The sequence below is a fragment of the Gymnoscopelus microlampas genome, assembly GCF_963454915.1.
Source record: "Gymnoscopelus microlampas genome assembly, chromosome: 3".
Lineage (NCBI taxonomy): Eukaryota > Metazoa > Chordata > Actinopteri > Myctophiformes > Myctophidae > Gymnoscopelus > Gymnoscopelus microlampas.
The window spans coordinates 35688444-35708696 of NC_139940.1; the positions used below are offsets into that span (position 1 = coordinate 35688444).

The following is a 20253-nucleotide window of genomic DNA, read 5'->3' on the forward strand; positions in this document are numbered from 1 at the left end:
TAGATGGCATTTGTAGAATTGGCCTCAGCTGGTGGGTTAAGATAAAGAACAATTACAAAAAGTAATAAAATTACAACTTAATTAACAACTTTATCGAACCCCATCATGGAACCTACCTGGTCTGCCAGCCTTGGAGCATGTTAGTGTACTTGCTCAGTACTCCTTCCAGATGCCGCTTACTGCGGACCTGGTGCTGCTGCTGTGTGGGGCTCGACCCTACGCTGCCGCTGCCTCCTCCTCCCGCCCCGGCGGAGGTCCCCCCCCTCCGGTACCCACCTGCAGCCGCCGCGCTGCCTGTGGAGTCTGGAGCCGGACTCTGATGTGACGGAGCCGGACTCTGATGTGACAGCGCGCCGTGCAGGTTCCCGTGACGGTTGGAACGATTCATACCTGCTGCTGGCTGCTCAGGAGGAGGCTGATGCTGCTGCTGTTTACGAGCAATCGATTATCTTTATCAGATCTTCAGTGGCAAACTAGAATATTAGGGCAAGCTTAATGGAAGACGACGATTTCCAAGATCAGTGTTCATTCAATGCAGATCTTCAGCAGTAGTGGTGGTGGTGGTGCAGCATGGGGGACATTAACATTATCACCACCACACTGACAAGCAAGAAACAAATCGTCTGGTCTGTGACTCTCTGTGCCTGGCAGAGCAGAGAGAGTACGTTTCCAGGCTACTAACAGCTTGGTGCTGGAGGAGTGTTGACAGATACCAGGGATACTCCGACTCTTCTCTGCTGCGTCTCTCTCTCTCTCTCTCTCTCTCTCTCTCTCTCTCTCTCTCTCTCTCTCTCTCTCTCTCTCTCTCTCTCTCTCTCTCTCTCTCTCTCTCTCTCTCTCTCTCTCTCTCTCTCTCTCTGACGTTATTGCGTTTTTGTTTTGGAAATCCCGGGATGGTCACTCCCCCACCCCCTCCCCCCTCAGTGAGGATACACCCCCTCATAGCAGCAGGCAGGCAGGCAGGAGGAATGCAGTAGATTCTATCATGGTGTGGTCTGTACTATTAGCACAATGTAGGTCCTGTCTGTCCCACACTTGTATCTCCTTACCTTTAAATCAGCGTTATTATGGTAAAGGAACAGAAACATGTTGCCTTTGTCTGGGGAGTGGGAAGCCACTTCAGTTCACACTCACAGGCTCATCAATTAAGCTCCACCAATTAGCCAAACACCTGCAGTTACATCAACTGAAGTTTAAAAAAAGAGAGAGAGACAGTAGGGGGGAGAGAGAGAGAGAGAGAGAGAAAATACTTATTAATGTATTGCTACAAAATGTACAAATAGCAACATTGCTGCTAGCTACAACAACGAATAACGCGGCCCAAACTGGTTACATAAGTATGTGGTACATGGTATGAATGAATCGACATTAAATGACTACAATTCCCAACATTTTAGTGCGACGCTTTTGGTGACGTCATATTCAATAGACGATCATCCTGCTTGCCGCTTGTCATGTAGCACCGCTCTCTGCTTCTGCCTCTCCATCTCTATCAGTTCCTAATATATTGTATTGTGTGTACATTACAGTAGTTTAGACTTACTACTCGTTGTTCTAACTGTACATCCACTGCATTCCCCGGGAAACGATGGCCTCTCCGTTGAAAGTGTGCATAGTGGGCTCTGGGAACTGGTGAGATGTCAAGTGTTTTTGGCACAATGCTGTGAGGATGTGCACTATTGCATTGAATGGAATCCTTTTGAAAAGCCAGTCAGTCGTCGTGGCTTTCATGAGGTTATGTCGTAGCTACATCTTTTGCCTGTGTGTTCATGTATAATTATCTCAGCAAAGTAGGCTAAATGCACCATTTACGAAATTAAAGGGATAGTTCACCCCCCCCAAAAAATCATTTTTTCTATCGATTAGTCACCCCATGGAGACTTGAATTCATGGATGTTCTTTTGTTTTGTCGGATTCCTAAACCAATCATTTGATGAATAATTTGATTAATTCAAGTCTCCATGGGGTGACTAATCGATAGGAAAAAAAGTCATTTTGGGGGTGAACTATCCCTTTAATCCAATTCAGCTAATTAGGTTACTACAGTTATCTTAATGTCTAGACATCTTGTCGTGACTACGGTAGCCTAATCAAATTAAACTGTAATAAAGGCTCGAAAATGATAATATGTAGGATAATCTAAATATTTATTCTAGAACAGAGGATCTGTGGATGAATGAAATCTTATGGATGAATGAAATCTTATGACCCCCCCCCCACCCCCAACTATTTACTGTGCATGTCTTTATTTGTTATTACTACTCGTATATATGATGTTTTTGCATATTACTGTATATTATTGTTTGTCTTTACTCTATAAATGTCCCGATTAATTGAATACACAGGACCTTAATGGAAACAAGCCCTGGGCTCATTTGGGTTATCCTTTTAGCATTCTTTTTTATAAATCTGTGCCACCATGCCTTTTTTTTTGGGAAACTGTTAATAAAGTATTTCAATCAATCAATCAAAAAAAAAAAAAAAACATTCACACACAGCACCTATAGTGTGGCTATTTGTATAATGCCTTTGGGCTTAATTCATGCATAGAGAGCATGCATGCAGTATGCAGGCAGGGAGGCCACAATAAAAATAAAAATAGATGGTACTTTTGTTGCAGGGGCTCAGCCATTGCTAGGATTATTGGCAATAACGCCCGGTCCATGCAGCGCTTTGCAACCACAGTGAAGATGTGGGTGTTTGAAGAGGACATCAATGGCAGGAAGCTCTCTGACATCATCAACACTGATCATGAGAATGTCAAGTACCTGCCGGGATACAAACTACCAGAAAATGTGGTAAGTGTCTGCCGTCCATCATACTAGGGCTACAACAGTTAATCGAACCAATCAATTTGGGGTTCTCAACCTTTTCTGGATCAGGGCCCACTTGAAAATCTCAAAAGATTGGTAGAGGTTTCGGTTGTGTAGTTACCTTTCCATGACGTAACTGCAAAGGTGGACAAGAAGTCAAAAATAATTGCTCCATTTATTAGAAATTGATCATTCTAAATATGCTCGTCATTGACTTACATTGTATGATGAAACAGCGTCACTCTTTTAGCCCGTAAACGAACATATACAAAGTTGATTCAGACAATATAGAACATCACCAAACCCAGTACTGTTTTTTTTTTTTTTTTATAAAAATGTTAACTTCCTGTTCCTGGATCCGGTTCTTCAAATAGTAAAATCAACAGGAAGTTGACACTTGAGATCTGTCTATCCTGTTCATTATTTTGACCTTTTTGAGATACTCTGTTGACTTGCTTCAGTAATTACTGCATTACTTGTGAGTATGTAAAAAACAAAAACTAATAAACAAAACGTTTAAAAAATAAATTGAAAAAAAACAGTACTGGGTTTGGTGATGTTCTATATTCAGCTTTGTTTGTGTTCGTTTACGGGCTAAAATAGTGACTTTAAAGAGCTGTTTCACTGTACAATGTAAGTCAATGAGGAGCATATTTTGAATGATCAATTTCTAATCAATGGATTTATTTTTGCAATTATTTTTGATTTCTTGTCAACCTTTGGAGTTACATCATGGCAAGGTAACTACACAACACAAACCTAAAGTGGTCTTTCCCTTTAAGTGTTTTGTCAATTATTTGGCCCCGGGCCTCAGGTTGAGGACCAGTGAGTTAGAGGAAGTCACCATTGTCCCCTCCATGTCTCCTTCACCCCACCCTCCTCTAGGTTGCCATCCCCAAGCTGAGTGACGCTGCAGCAGAAGCTGACCTGCTGGTGTTTGTCGTCCCGCACCAGTTCATCAGGAAACTGTGTGACGAGATGGTGGGCTGTGTTTCCTCCACGGCCCGCGGGATCACACTCATAAAGGTTAGCACACCACCTTATCTCGGGGTCACCCAGGGGTCTATACTTGGTCCCCTTCTTTTTTTCACCCCTCTACACCAAATCTCTTTGCAGAAAATAACAGATCTACAAGCTCACAATGCGACACATTGTGAGCTTGTAGATCTGCTATTTTCGCCTAATTCTGCGGAATGTTCATCTATTATGGCGTGCCCAGAATAGGGACTCTACCAGCTAGGGTTCAAGTGGTTGAGCATTAATATGTTTTTTTTTATCAAAATGTGGTTTTCAGTTAGCCACTCACTGAAAACTGGTGTGACGTAGTGCATGCAACTCAGGCAACGTCACTCCAATCAAATCCTCCTGAAAGAAATGCATAAACACCTGTGTGTGTGTGTGTGTGTGTGTGTGTGTGTGTGTGTGTGTGTGTGTGTGTGTGTGTGTGTGTGTGTGTGTGTGTGTGTGTGTGAGTGTGAGTGTGAGTGATGCTGCTGCGCGAATTTCCTCTATGAGAGAGGACACAAAACCTTTATGGGGCTGCTTGATTGCTCATCCGTGCATGCGTGTCACGGTGGAGTTGAACCGACCTTATTGATGCGCACATTAGAAGCAGGTATACGCAATTGCCGATATAACAACGTATATGACAGCCGTTTATCCATTCATCCTGTCTTCTCCACATCAGGCTGTTTACACTACGCTTAATGTTTGCACAGAACATATTCTGTAATTGCCTACATCGTGTTGTCGACATAACATTATGGCAAATACTAGGTTACTATATTACATTTTACAATTTAACTTGGTCATTCCAGATATATTAAACAAAATGTTAACATATGTGAACAAATAAAAACCACAGTTGAAGATGTTATTGTAATCAGTGTAAACTAGAGGTTCTCCTCTGGAGACATTGTTGCAGGGGCGTGGAGCATGTTGATTCTAGGGGTGTGTCATAGTGTCACATTAATGAGGGCTTGATTCTACAGGCATGGCATATTGGCATAATTAATAGGTCCTGGAACGCTAAATGAGGGAAAAGATAAAGCCAAGTTTGAGGTACTATAAAACAGCTTTATGAACGTTTTTGGATTCATCTTTTTTTGACATGAACATTAATTGATCAGAGATTGATTTTGAGGATTTAAACCACACTTTTGGGTGTGGACTGTGACTTAAAAGGCTTTTTTTGTTTTTATTGTTACAAAACAAAAACCTACAAAACAGTTTGAGATCTGCGATAGTTGGTTTAAGTCATTCCCAGAGAAAAAGCTATTTAGTTGTCCAATTTGGTTCTTACAGAACGACTTCACCCATTTTCAATCTTTCTTCATATAATTGGTCCTCACTAATGCTCATGATAAAATGGTACCATATTGTAATGAGCATTAGTGAAGTCAATTATATGAAGATAGGTTGAAAATGGGTGAAGGTGTCCTTTTTAATGAATTCTGCCTAAGGGCCCACATTTATCTGTCTCCAGTGTCTGGAATCCAGGTACATTAAACACAGAGAAGTAATACTCATTTTGGGGACCTTTTAATTATAACAGCCTGAGACTAATTTTGGCACCTAACCCTTATGAGTGATTCATGCTTGATCCATTGCCTCCATATGGATGGCATGGTACTTGGTAGCATAGGCCATTAGGTAGTGGGTGAGGCAGAGGATTGGGAAATCTAATATTTGACCAACTAGAAAATAATAGCTGGAATTTACAATCATGGAGGACAACGTTATTATGTTCATAACAGCCATTCTATGCACTGGCCGCACAACAATAGCACACAGCTAATAATGCGCTGTGCAAAACACTGTAAAAGTAGACTGACTTCTAAAGTTAAATGTGTAGTCATATCAGGAAATTGAGCTTTAATCTCACCAGGATGAAGTAACTGATCCTCATGAAATACAATGAATTGATTTAACTACACAGTAGCCTTGGGTACTCATGCGTTGTTTTTTTTAACCACGCAGTAGCCTCAGATAGGCTAAATAAAGAACAACCTAGGTCTACTGTTCAAAATTAAAGAATACAACATATTAATCAGAGCACTTGAATTCATGAATGATTCCCTGTCAGGGGTATACGCGTAGAAACAGCTGGTGCAGCATGCAGCTCTCTCTCTTCCAGTGTTGCTCTTCTGTCCGTGGGTTGCTATAGTGGGAAAAGAATGGAATTGGGGCCGAAAGTTCAATTTACAACCACAAAAAGCAAGCAGGCTAAGAAAGAAACTGAACTAACCGACCTAAGGGGCGTCTGTTTGTCGTTCGATCTCCGCTATGTTTCAGTAGCCTACTGTACTTTTCTGTATCATCTGGAGTGAGGCGCACACACCACTCTTGTATGGCAGTGGTTCTCAAACATTTTCATGTCAAGGACCCACATCTGGGCATTTTGTGCCAGGGACTCTCAGAAGAGAAGTTTTCCATCATTTCTTTTTCTTATTTTCAAAAAGGTTTTGTGTAAACTTTTTAATACATTTTTTCAAAAACAAATTCAAAAACGTTCAAAAATTGCGGATCTACAGGCTCGCAATTCGGCTATTTTTGAATATCTTAAGTATGAAATAAAGTAATTAAACTGATTGTAGTGTTATATTAACTAATTTAGCTGGGGACCCATTGGAACCCTGTCAAAGGACCCCTGGGGGTCCCTGGACAGCACTTTGAGAACCACTGCTGTGTAGAATTCAGGACCATGGACAGCGCAGTGCTGTCCATGGTCCTGAATTCCATACAGTACACATTTTTCACCTGATTTTCACCAGGTGGTTGCAGCAACAATAACACAATAGTACCATCAACCAGGCATACATTATTATCAGTATCGATGTGCACAGCACAGTGGCCTTTTAGTTAACTCATTCAGTGCCCAGCTTATTTATGGAATTTTGGCTCAGAGTGCCACAGCCAAAATTCATTGTAAAAAAAAAGTGCTTAGGAAGCGAGATACAGCCTTTTTAAGTTATAGGTTAAACAAGGAGTGGATGGAGCAGCAAATCTTCAAATCATCATATCTTGGGTTCTGAACATGTTTTTCCAAAAAAAAACAAAAAAACTTTTATTTTTATTTTTTTTAATTTATTTTTAATTTTTTTATGACGGATTTGACGGATTGTGGCGCACGCGGTGTCAGGCCACGTGACGGATTTGACGGATTGTGGCACAGAATGAGTTAAGTGTATCTGCCTAGAGACTAAGAGGTCGGGTTTCAATCTCTGGCCAAGTCATACCAACGAAGAAGACTATACTAATGGTACCCAATGCCTCCTTGCTTGGCACTCATCATCAAGGGTTGGAGTAATTAGGGGGAAGTCCCTACAAGATACTAGCATCGTGTCAAGGAGTTGTACGTACTTGTACATCAAGCTGTCTCATGCTCCAGAAACATGAGATAGGTTCCTGACCTATGGACAGGGGTGCACATAACTTTTTTGGTCTAGTTCTCAGGGGAGCACCTGGATATGTTACTTGGTGCTCAACAAATAAAGGAATTAATTAATTTAAAAAAAAAATCTGCGACACGTCTCGCAGGATGGATAAAAGAGCGATACATGGATAACTTATAGTAAAACAACATTTATTTATAGATCAAGATGAATTAACAAATTATGGTGTGTGTGTGTTAGTCTGTAGAATCAAAATAATTACTTAATGGGGCTTGCTTCTTGGACATTTTGACGAGTGCCTGTAATGCAGCCAGCAGCTTGCTGTGTGCGACTGACTGTCAGGATTCGAGGCCACACTCATACATTCACGTGCAGCATGCGTCCCCTCCCCCTCCGCCTCCACCCCATGGGTGTGTATGGGGCGCACATGGGGCGGACACGTGCTTCACCGTGAATGTGTGAGTGTGGCTTCAGGAAGTAAATTCCTGTCCCAGCGGTCACAGCTGTTGGTACGCGATAGCGCCTCCCTTTGTTTGATGTGCCGCGCAGCATGCATTTTGACGACGCATGCGCACTTGCGCACCAGTTATGTGCACCCCTGCCTATGGACCACATGGCCTGGGAACCGTCAGTTTCCAAGTCTACTTACTTCATGTGCACAATAGACAGCAATACATTTAGGGAAGGCCTTATGTATGCTGGCCCTGCATGGTAGTTCTAGAAACTCACAGGCCTGGCGGTCCGTATGAAGCCATCTTTACATTTGCAACAGAAGAAAGCTATTTCATCCTCTATAGCGCACACTGCTGTCTGTAACAGAATGGAACAATTGGAACCATGAACGGTTAAGGCACCCACATACGGAGGCTGCTGGACAAAGCATAAATCAGGCCTTAATTTAAGAAACATTGTTTCTGACTCAAACACCTGCAGAATCACTCTAACTCTCTGCTTTGCTTTAATTACTGCATTAATTGGATTTCAGCAAACCCCTCATGCCATAATGAAAAAGACAGAATGATGTAGAGGTTAACTATGTGATTACACTAGGGCACCATTCTGTACTGTGGGTAACATTGACATGGTTCTGCACCTAATTCCATCAGTGTAATAATTCCTGAGAAACTCCCCAAACAGGCTAGGTTGTTTTAAAACTATTACTATTGTTACTATAGCAGTAATTATACTGTACTACCGATCATTTAATTATTGCCAGCTCCGGGTTATGGAGTACCATCTGGATTGAAGAACAGCGCCCCTTGGCACTAGCTGTGCGCAACTCTCCTGCCTTAAATGAAATGACTGGTATAATAATATCCTACATTATGACATGGATGTTTGAATTTCTGTGCCATTGTGATACTTCACATTATTGTCATTAGCTGCCCGTTAGGGCCATTAATGGCAGTATTTTGTGTTTCCCTCCTTGTTACACTTAAGCCCTACTTCGCCGTACAACAAATAGTGAAAATAGCCTACCTACAAGCTCACAAGCCGTCGTGATACGATGCATTGTGAGCTTGTACATCTGCTAAAGTATTTAAGGTATTTTTGAAACATATTTTTTTCTGCCCACAATGACATGGCCAAAATAGGGACACATGTTGAAAGAGGTTAAATAGGCAGGCTTGGTCACCTTACATCTGCCACCTGCTTCTAGATTCTAGAATGTAGAATGTCAATTATAGAATTCTATACATTCGAGATTCTAGAGTCAGTAGAGTTTTAGTGTCACACACAGTCCAAATACATTTTCAGTCACAGACTGTTCTTATTTCCGCCAGTAAAAACTGGTATATTCTTTGCTGAACCGATAAGATCTATAAATAGAGATGAATGTTGAGTTTGTTCAGTACACTGCAGTTTTCTATTCCCTAAGGTGTGTCAGCACAGCTGGTTACCATATGGGCTGTAATATTGTGTAAGGCATTCCCTCTGGGATGTTTATGTGATTATGGGATTTTATTCGACAAAATGCTCGATTTTGTGATGACTCTTATAAAGAATGTGAGGCAGTTTGTATTTTCACAGTATAAGTATGACAGCATGGGGAAGGCAAAAGTAAGACTATTTACTTTGGAGAAAGTGCAATGCTTAGATGAATTGTATTAAAATGTAAAACCTACACATCAAAAAGAGTGTACAAATGGACACATAAGGGGCCATCTTTATACTGCAATTCTTTGAAAGTAATTGAAAATCGTGATTTCATGTTTTACAATAATGGAATTGTGAAATATGGCAATTAATTGAAACCATTAAACCAAACATATGGGACTGATAAACACAATGAGCAACAAAGACATTAGAAAAATTATAACATATTTTCCTGCCAAAATGTATCATAATCAATAATCGTGCAGTTTTAGGCAAAATAATCAAGATGATCATTTTAGCCATAAAAGTACGGTAATTATATTATATTATATTATTATGGAAAACACAGTTCGAGTAACGGTAAAAAAGCAAAAGGAAGTGAATCTCCACCATCTAAAATGGTGTTGTTAGTAGAACGTCTATTTAGCTAATACGCCATGTCTCAGGCCTTGATACTGTCCAATTTTAGTTATTATGTAAGAGACCTTGGGTACTCCGGGCCATAAACCCCATTGATATAACATAATAGTACACTAATGGATGGACTGCTTCTGCTCTGGTCATTTGGGCTTGTTTGGGGTGTTATTACCAAGAAGCAGAATGCAGCTTAGATGAAAGCATGACAACACAGAGCTTGACTCTTACTGTGTGTGTTACTTTAGTTTAGTTTTATTATTATTATATTTTTGGATACCTTTTTCATCCCGCAGGGGAACTTCAGTTTTCTGGCCACAGAGAAGCACAGAGAGGGGAGCAGTTAGGGGTTTAGTAATCTCTCAAGACAGATTCTGCTAACAGCAGAATCTGTGGTGGCCCCAGAGGCAAAAACAAAGATTTTCTTTTTTTTTATCGAATGGGTTCCCAGATTAGGGATTAAGTGTGTTGCTCAGGGACCCTTTGACACATTGCTAAGGCTTGGAATCGAACCTGGGACCTCCGGCTTTCCAGGCGGGCTCTCTAACCATTAGCCCCCATAGTTGAAATGCAGCAAATATCTTGTAGATTGGTTATTTTCAAATAGTTGACATAGGTTACATTTTTATGCTACTGTATATTAACAATTTAGCTTTGGACCCCCTGGAACCCCCTCACAGGACCTCTGGGGTTCCCCGGACTCCACTTTGAGAACCACTGATGTAATTGACTGCACCTCTTCCTGTCATTATCTGACTCATTGTCTCATTCCCTGTTTGTTTGTTTGCTCTGCTCTCTGACTCACACTTCTTCTCTCTCCTCTCAGGGTATAGACGAGGGTCCGGAAGGCCTGAAGCTCATCTCTGACATCATCAGAGAGAAAATGGCCATTGACGTCAGTGTCCTCATGGGGGCCAACATTGCCAACGAAGTGGCTGACGAGAAGTTCTGTGAGACTACCATTGGTGAGATACTGCATGGTGGATGTATATATACTAATGTACATGAATTTATTCATATGTACATTATGTTAATGTACGATGTATGTATGTAGCTAAATGTGTGGATGGGTGACTGGATATACTGTATGTATTCATGTCTGAAGTGAGGCATGTGTGTACAAGATGTGGAAATTATTTTCCTATCTGGATTTTTTTTATAGGACCACAATGGAAACAAGTCCCCTGGACTTTTTTGTGCTATCCTTTTAGCCTAAATGTCTGACCTTGTGCTGTTTACATTTCTGTCTAATAAAGTATTAAATCAATCAATCAAGTCACTGACCAGTGATCTAATTAAACTAGACAGACACCGGCCTACTCGGGAACGATGCAAGTCAGTAATGATGCAAGTTGGAAATGCACGCCCCACCCAATTATGCAATACCTGTTGTCAGAGTATCCTTTGTACCCATCAGTCTGTGTGTGCCCCTTTTACGCCCATATATGGAGTTCTGTGTCAAGCATGCCAAAATGTGGAGTCTAGGACAGTCTATGACGTCATATTGATGACATCAGCAGCTTGGAAATATAACCATTATTTTGAATGTATGGGGATAAAGGACGCTAAACATATTACAGTCAAATGTAAACTGAGTGCAGGACAGAAAACATTGTCCACATCGAGTAACAGCAATGCTAATCTCCTGAAGCACCTAACTAAAGTACATTATTATAAAACTAGTCGCCAAAGACCCCTCCGTCTCTACCACCGGCAGTGACCCAGATGGAGCTACTCCATCTAAACAGCCGATTGTTTTTTAAATCGCCAGAACATGTCACCCAGACTCAACTAAACAGATTGATTGCCAGGTATGATGTTGAGGACATGCTTCCTATCGCAACGGTTGAGTCTGTTGCCTTCAGAGAACTAATCAGCTAAATCCCAGTGAAAGCAGCAGGGCCACTACAGTGCAGAAAGACGTTTAATTATTCCACTACATTTCATAATGACAATTGCTACAATGGTCTTTTCTCTCACTGTGACACAGAGCAACACTAAAACTGTGTGTGTGTGTGTGTGTGTGTGTGTGTGTGTGTGTGTGTGTGTGTGTGTGTGTGTGTGTGTGTGTGTGTGTGTGTGTGTGTGTGTGTGTGTGTGTGTGTGTGTGTGTGTGTGTGTGTATTTTCTTTTTAAGTAACTAGTTACTAGGCTATCGGAATAACACTAATGTTGTGTGCATATAGCACATTACAGGTGGATTGCGGTCGGAGTACTTAAGTTAATTTACCTGTTTTGGAGCTCAGAGCATACCTAGAGCCAGAGATCAGATGAAAGTGACGATAACACACAACCTGACTGTGTTTTTGTTTGTGTTTGTGTGTGCATGTCTTAGAGAGTAGATAAACCCCTGGACTGACTGAGACATTCTAGAGAGACAGGGTATATGTAATATCAGCGTGCCAGAGGATTGAGTGTGTTTGGCAGTGGTGGTAATGTACACACCCAGAGAGAGGCTAATGTTCCTGAATGTGAAATGTGGTGCTTTTAGGAAGCAAGGTTGTGGAGAACGGGCTGTTGTTTAAGGAGCTGCTGCAGACTCCCAACTTCAGAATCACAGTAGTGGATGATGCTGACACAGTAGAGCTGTGTGGAGCACTCAAGGTAAGGAGTGTCTCATTGTACCTTTTTAGAATTAGGGAAAATATGAACATAGCTGTTTTTAAATATGACCCACCTATACCCATATACTTAACCAGTGTCCCCCAGGTGTCTATAATGTGTCCCCTCCCTTTTACCGTCTACGCCAAAGATCTTGGCCAGAAATAGCCGAACTGCGACACATTTTGAGCTTGTAGATGTTGAATGTTCGCCCGAGAATAGGGCTGCTTGGGTTCATTTGGTCAAGTAGCATAAATTGTACCTTTTTTGTTCTATGCCTTTCACATAAATGGCAGCATTGTTTGAGAACCACTGTACCACATATGAATCTGTCCATCTCCTTCCGGCCTTATTTGGTACTCCTCCTCATCAGAACATTGTGGCGGTGGGTGCTGGCTTCTGTGACGGGTTGCGGTGCGGAGACAACACCAAGGCAGCCGTGATTCGTCTGGGGTTGATGGAGATGATCGCCTTCGCCAAGCTCTTCTCTAAGGATGGCGTCGTCTCCTCGGCCACCTTCCTGGAGAGCTGCGGCGTGGCAGACCTCATCACCACCTGCTACGGCGGACGCAACCGACGGGTTGCTGAGGCCTTCGCCAAGACTGGAAAGGTAGGAGATGTTGGATGCCATGAATGACTGGATAATCTGGGATGGACACAGTAGCCGTTACAAAACCTATAGGATCACATTCAACGAGGACTTTGGGCTGTTGATATGAGTTTATTATTAGAAGGACAGTAGCCAGTAGCCAGTATAGCAATGTCTGCTAATCATTCTGGTGTCCACAAACAAGTTAGAATATTAATATTAATAAATGTAAACATTGTTAGCAGGTCAAGTGGAAGTGGTAGAATTGGAACTCATTATCGTGCTGCCAAGACCTTGTCTATTTTTCTGTATTACTTTATCTATATTGTACTAGGACGCATGCTGGTGGTGGTAAGGGGAATGCTGCAATTGGTAGGGTTACACAAATGGAAGGAATAACCGTTAGTAAGGTATTGCTCTGTTGGCTATTATCGTTCACTGCCATGTTGGCTATTTTTATTTGCTGCCACATCTTGAGAAAATGCTGCTACCTGTGTTCTTAATATTGAGCATACGTTGCTGTGTAGGTAATTGCTTGTCTGGTAAATCTGTGATGATGCCATGACCCTAAAATATGTCTTTGATAATAATTACACTGTATGTGGAATGGACATACGCAATTTAACCACTTAAAAACTATACTTTGTTGACCGGTGTCCCCCAGGGGTCTATACTAGTTCCCCTCCTTTTACCCTCTACACCAAATCTCTTCGCTGGAAAAATTGATTTGTTTGCCCTAGAATAGGGACGCTAGGCTTCATGGGTTAATCCATTGATTTATTTTCTTTCCGGTGTGTTTATGACCCTGGCCTGTTTGTCCCACCCATTGTCAGAGCATAGAGGAGCTGGAGAAGGAGATGTTGAACGGTCAGAAGCTCCAGGGTCCTGCTACCTCCAATGAAGTCCACCACATCCTCAAACAGAAGGGCCTTGTCGACAAGTCAGTATTGATGAGTCTCTCTCTCTCTTTAAAATAAATGAATAAATACATTCATTAACTTTCTTAATCCCAGTGACATTGTAGGGGTTCCCAAGTGGAAACCACCATTGTGTGTTTAAGAAATGGTGGTTATTATGGGGGTGGCTGACTGTTCCACTGAGTTTCAGCCTCACTTTTACATAACCTCGTCTTTCCATAACGTTTTAATAGTCTTTTGTTTGCCCTCAAATTGCACCATTGACACCATCTTCCATTTCTTTATAGGTTTCCTCTTTTCACAGCGGTGTATCAGATTTGTTTTGAGGGGAAACCTGTCCAAGAGATGATCTCCTGCCTGCAGAGCCACCCCGAGCACATGTGAGCAGGTTTCTGGAGGTCCAGACGGAGGCTGCCATGGAGATCCATACAGAGTTGTTGTTTCCCCTAAAATATCTCAGCAGTAACACTTGTTTTCTATTACTGTAGCTTTTACTGTCAGAGCCTCACATCTAAAAAAAAACTCAAAGTCAGCTTTTTAGAACGACTGCCTTATTTTTTGACTTACACAGGTTGAGTAAAAATAAAAGAGATAAATCCAAAATCACAAACATTGAAATAAGGGGATTTGGCAGAGATGACTTTACCAGCTTACAGTGGATGAAAAATGGTCTTACACATGAGATGAATGAGGAATTCATATCTATTTGGATGTCCTGACAGACCCTCCTAACACTGAGAATGAATCCAAAGCATTTGCAGTGCATAGAAGTGTAACATCGCAGAGTTATTGTGCTACACATTCTATTTGCAAGAGTGCCACTGCGCTCTGTCTGGTGTGTTATCCTTAGAAACTTACATCAGTGCATTTAATTGCATTACATCGATTGCTCTTAATTCAATTACAAAAAAATTTGGCCATCCGGCCTTCATCAGTGTAAAATGTTTTGTTGTTGAATTAATAGCAATTGAAAATGAGAGAAATCTGAGTGTGACCCTCTTTTAATGCATTATTGTGCTACTCAGCCATGAACTGAAATGTTACTGGCTCTTTAGTCTTGCGTTGTCAGACGGTCGGAGAACTCCACGTAGTTGCTAGAACAGCGGCGAAAACAGCCACTAACAAACCTACGCCTAATTCTTTGGACACCAATCCTGTCACCGCCCTAATATGCATTTTTGATTATTTCTGCAATGCAGTTTTTTCACACCCAGATTTCGCAACCAAAGCTTAGGAGATTGTCCTCAGTCTCTATTAGGCGAAGCATTTGGACACTGAGTCTACAGGCTAGTTAACCCAATGCAAGCAATTGTCTTCCAAATCTACTGACATCTGCAGATAGATTAACCCAACAATACAGCTTCTATCTAAATTTGAGTGGTAAAAAGTGGTTTTACTAATAAGATATTTGGGAGAAACAGGAAATCTGCTGTGTTTCTTTCCATCTGATATTATTATCAGATGGTTATGTTTTAAAGCTATCAGAACCAATGTACATGCTCACCAACCCGTTTATTACAGGAGCTGCCCCAGCTCTTATCTGGTGCACATAGTCTCCTGTGTGACACACTTACCCTTAAAAGTTTACAATACCAATACACAGTGACAGCTCTGAGATGTTTTTGATGAGATAATTGTAAAACAAAAAGACAATGCTGAAGGACTATGATATTCCTCCACCACATCTAGTAGAAGATTGCCACGTTGTGCAGCGCTAAACATTAAGCTGTACAGATTGATTTTATGGCTGTACAGTATATCACATCAACAACATCTTATCTACCGCCATTATTTTAAAAACTGTTTACTCCTTCCTGTAGCACCACCCACAGAGTGAATTTCTTAAAGATCTCATTTTAAAATGTCCCAAATGGCACTTTACTTTGATAAAAGATAACAATATAGCATTGTGTTTGGCATTTTACAGTTGCTTTGACAGACTACAGTCTAAAGCCTTGTACCGTGGATTTTTCCTATTCTCCATTTTGTTTTTTAGTTTTCTACTCAAATATACCATTTCTGTCAATGACAATCTGGGGAAATAGTCTACCATACTGTATGTAAGTTTTACTGTCACAATCAAAACATGGTTTTGGTGACCAAAATCTTAATAGAAGATTGTGTCTGTGTATAGTCAGTCATTATTCAGTTCCTCACATCTCAGTGGATACATGTCCATTAACTACAGTGTTGTTTACTTGCCTTGTACCAGCCAGCAGGACTCAAACATGACCCCATAGGTGGACACCAGCATCGCTGTGATGCACTTTTTAATATTCTTTTGGTACAATGGACAATTCAGATTAAACCACTTTCAACCCGTTTTTCCGTATTTTGGGAACTTTCAAAAATAGTGAAAATGGCAGATCTGCAAGCTCACAATGCAGCGCATCACGAGGTTCGCAAAGCATTGTGAGCTTGCAAGTCCCTAATTGCCGTACAATTATGTATAAAATAGGGTTAAGTGGTTATGTGATTTATTTCACAAGAGTTTGTACATTCATGTTCACTCAGGTAATCATAGTTTTCTTTCCCACATCCAATAAAGCACTTATTGTGGTAAATGCACTCTGTAAATGTTCACTTAATACAAAGTTTGATAGTCTGACCAATTGTACTGATTTTTTTCCTTCATCATTTTTCTCAATTGTCATGTTTTTTCAGTACATGAGTAAATACAATCTGTATTTACATGACATTTATAATGCCTTTCTAACATCCAGTTTAACTATGGTATTAAAATTCACTGTTTGTTAGATCCTCTGTTTTAGACTGCCGTGTGTTGCCAAGCAAAAAATTATAAATGGGTGACATGACTCCACTTTTTAAGTATAAAAGAACATTTATTTGGGTCATACAGTTTTCACAGAACACAGTGATCTTGAAGAATTGGTTGTCAACAGTAGTTGCCGAAATCTTCGGACTTTATGTTCAATTCTGACTTTTTTTTGCTACTTTCACTATTCAGTGTATGAACTAACCTACCATATTGGCATATTCCAGTTTGCTTACAAATGTTTTGTATTATGTAATATCTGTCACACTCCACCCTCAGTATAGCTGATTAAGTAAGTGAGGATGTACCATCACTTAGTGTTTTAATTATACAATTACAGCCAAAGGTGGTAGACATATTTTAGGGAATGTCACTCGATTCCAATTTTGCCTTTTAATTTTCTTCTGAATGTATCCTTTTATATATAACCACGTTGCTCGCCGGAAATCCTTTTCAGCAGGCGACATGGTTGTACGACAAAGTATAATTTCATCTTTAGCAGTCAACTGGTCCTTGGTTTCCTGTGCTTGGAAAAGGGTTACATATTCATGTCTTTAACAATTATTTCTGTTTAAACGGACGTCTCTCTGGGTGTGTGTTTTAGGAAAGTGATTCTGTTTTATGTATGAAATACTTGAACCAGAGTTTGCCTCTTAATAAACCTATGATACAGTATAAGTCCAATTCATCGGTGTGAGAGCATGATTTAAGTGGCAAATTGCAATACTGAACCTCAGGTATATTTACACTAAATTCTATGCATTCACAAAAAGTCACAAATGATGTTTCCATCTCGTCCAATAGGCTTAATGATTTATATTTCAAATAGTAACATCAAAAATGTCATCTAAAATGCATACAACAAAAACACTATAAACGCTACAAAATCAATATACAATTGAAATACATTTGCAGTGACAAGAATGCATTGCTTCAACTTAAACATTTTTAAAGCTCCGTTGTCGAAGCTAATACATATTCATACGTTCAATGAATTGTTGAATGTATCAATTAATGTATAAAAACTCACTCATGAATATTCTAGACTACAGTTGCAAACATCACCATGACAGTTCCACTGGTACCTTAGATGAACTAATATACTGATCCAGACACCAGGAACAGGACCTTAACATGTAGGAGAAATAATGTTCCTTAAGAGACAACACACACTCATTGTGCTACATCCCCAACTTAAGAACTGAACGAGCTGTAATGATTTGTAAGCTTAATGAATTTCAAAAGCGTGTCCTCTTTCCCAGAGTGCAAGCCAAGAACAAAAGAAGCCCATCAGTTCCACCGTCTGTAGAGTTTTTTCTCAACTCCATATCCTACCAGTAACACTCAGTCCTCTTCCTCGTCATCTCCGAAGGACAGAAGGCTGCGGTTTTTCACTTTCTTTCCAGACTTCTCCTCTTTCTTCTCATCTTTCTTCTCATCCTTCTTCTCCTCTTTCTTCTCTTTCTTCTCCTCCTTCTCCTCATCATCATCATCCTCCTCCTCCTCCTTACTCAGTTCCACGCTCTTCTTCTTTTTGCTGGAACTAGCAGTGATGCCCTGGAACTTGTCGGAGGAGGATCGCTTTGCTGGCTTCTTAAACAGGATCTTGCCATCGGCAGGAGCTTCATCATCTGAGGACAGACAAACACAGAGATGTCATTGTTCCTCAGAATATTTTTTTTTATTTAAATTCTAAGAATTTGTAAGATTGTCAATGTGCACATGCATGTAATTTAAGATGCTACTAATGTATGAACTTAAGAATCTTGTAACGACAAATGTTATGCATGTCAGATGCCGTGTCATCTGCACTAGGTTCTATAGACTAGGGACTGAAGTATAAGTCCCTTAGGTCTTGCAAACGTCAACGTCAATATAAGACTTGAATGTTGAATTGCATTGATACATGTAAAATGAAGGTTCAACCTGAATGAATGAGTCTTACCTTTCTCTTCTTTGCCGTCCTTTACCCCTTTAATCTTTTTCACTTCATCAGCACTAAGGTCTCCCTTCTTCAGAACAACAACCTGTGGTAACTCATCCTCACGGTCACTCCCACTGTCATCATCATCTAATGTTGGCATCACCGCACGCTACAACGGAACCATGAAACAGATGGAAACAATTAATTGAAAGGAAAGAATATATATATATATATATAAATATATTCAGTTTTCTGGCACCACACTGAGGTCAAATGATGTAGTCTACAGACCAATAGCCCTGATACATGACTGTCATATTATATAATATGACAGTCGACTAGGATATGAAGATAATAAAAAAAGGTTCTCTTCTCACTTATTTGCTTGGGAATTGTCATTTAAAGCATCTACTGTACATCAGTGGTTCTCAACCTTTTCAGGCCGCGACCCCCTAAAATAATCATATTTGAACTGGGGACCCCCTCAAAATAATCATATTTGAGTTGAAGCATTACATTTAGTTTGACTTGGTTTCACAGATAAGTATTGTGAAAATAGCTGATCTACAAGCTCACAATGCCTCGTAACAGCTATTTTCACAATCTTTGCCTCTTTCTTAATGATTTGATAATTTGGCCAAATTTGTCTTCTTTAAAAAAAGGCTTAAATGTCACCTCGATGTCATCTGGGGACCCCACCCCCCCTGGGGGACTCGACCCACAGGTTGAGAACCACTGCTGTTCATAACAGGGTCACTCACCTAGTCTGTCTGACATATTCTATATTAAGTGAGTGACACCATCTCAAACTGTGTGACCATACATTATAAGTGTGTGTGTACTCTATGTGTGTGTGTGTGTGTGTGTGTGTGTGTGTGTGTGTGTGTGTGTGTGTGTGTGTGTGTGTGTTTCTCTTAGCTCCCGTAACCCTACCATGTACACAAGGCTGCAAGGCATGTTCCCAATGATAAAACATCACACATATAACAACACGTTTCACTCATTAGCATCACAGTGTGCTATTGACCACAGACGGTAGCAGTTATAAAGGTTGACTGTTCACTGAGCCTTCACACAGTTAGCTCCAGTTGAATGAATGGTGTCGTGTTGCTAATGCTAACAGTGTAAATGAATGGTGTCGTGTTGCTAATAGCGTTAGCACACATACCTTGGTGTCAACTGTTGGCCCTTCTTTGTAACCGACGTCGTTTTTGAACTTCTTTAGGAAGGAGGGTTCCGACGGTTTTATCCATGACACGTCTGTTTTCTTATTGTTCTTGTTCATTGTGTAAGTGCAGGAAAAAACAACCCAACGTAATAATACACGTTAAATTAAATGTAGCTCAAAAGGTGCTCAAACCAAACCCCCAAACAACAAAAACCAAGAGTCATCGGTATGCGCCGCCCCGCCCCCCCTTCGCCAGTGTTGCCAGATTTTGTTGCCAGATAGGAACAAGCAACCGGGTCTATGAAACCGAGCCCAAAAGAAGCGACGCTATTTGAAAATAGCCGATCTATAATTGCTCTCAAGTTCAACACGTCACGATGCAACACGTTATGGGCTTGTAGATCTGCTATTTTCCAAAAAAAAAAGGAGAAAATATTGGAGGGAGACATTGTTTTATTTGTTGAGTTGTTGAACACATTCATTTGGGGGTCCTTGTCCTTCACTTGAACATGTTTGAGAAACACAACATGTAAACAACATTTAGGAACCAAGCCCAAATA

At 40.7% G+C, this 20253-nt stretch overlaps 2 protein-coding genes across 2 annotated transcripts; one reads left to right on the forward strand and one right to left on the reverse strand.

Annotated features, from left to right (window-relative positions):
• Positions 1-1588: 1588 nt before the first annotated feature.
• gpd1l (glycerol-3-phosphate dehydrogenase 1 like) lies at positions 1589-14209 on the forward strand (the record flags this gene model as incomplete). Its single annotated transcript, XM_084051810.1, has 8 exons — positions 1589-1632; positions 2621-2798; positions 3699-3839; positions 10545-10683; positions 12210-12322; positions 12693-12929; positions 13742-13848; positions 14113-14209. 8 exons carry the CDS (start codon positions 1589-1591, stop codon positions 14207-14209), a joined length of 1056 nt encoding a protein of 351 aa, XP_083907936.1.
• A 3193-nt stretch (positions 14210-17402) lies between these two features.
• Positions 17403-19905, reverse strand: kiaa1143 (KIAA1143 ortholog). The gene is made up of 3 exons (XM_084051811.1): positions 19694-19905; positions 18547-18694; positions 17403-18232 (listed from the first exon to the last, which is right to left on the reverse strand). Exons 1-3 carry the CDS (start codon positions 19808-19810, stop codon positions 17946-17948), a joined length of 552 nt encoding a protein of 183 aa, XP_083907937.1. The 5' UTR covers positions 19811-19905; the 3' UTR covers positions 17403-17945.
• Positions 19906-20253: the final 348 nt, after the last annotated feature.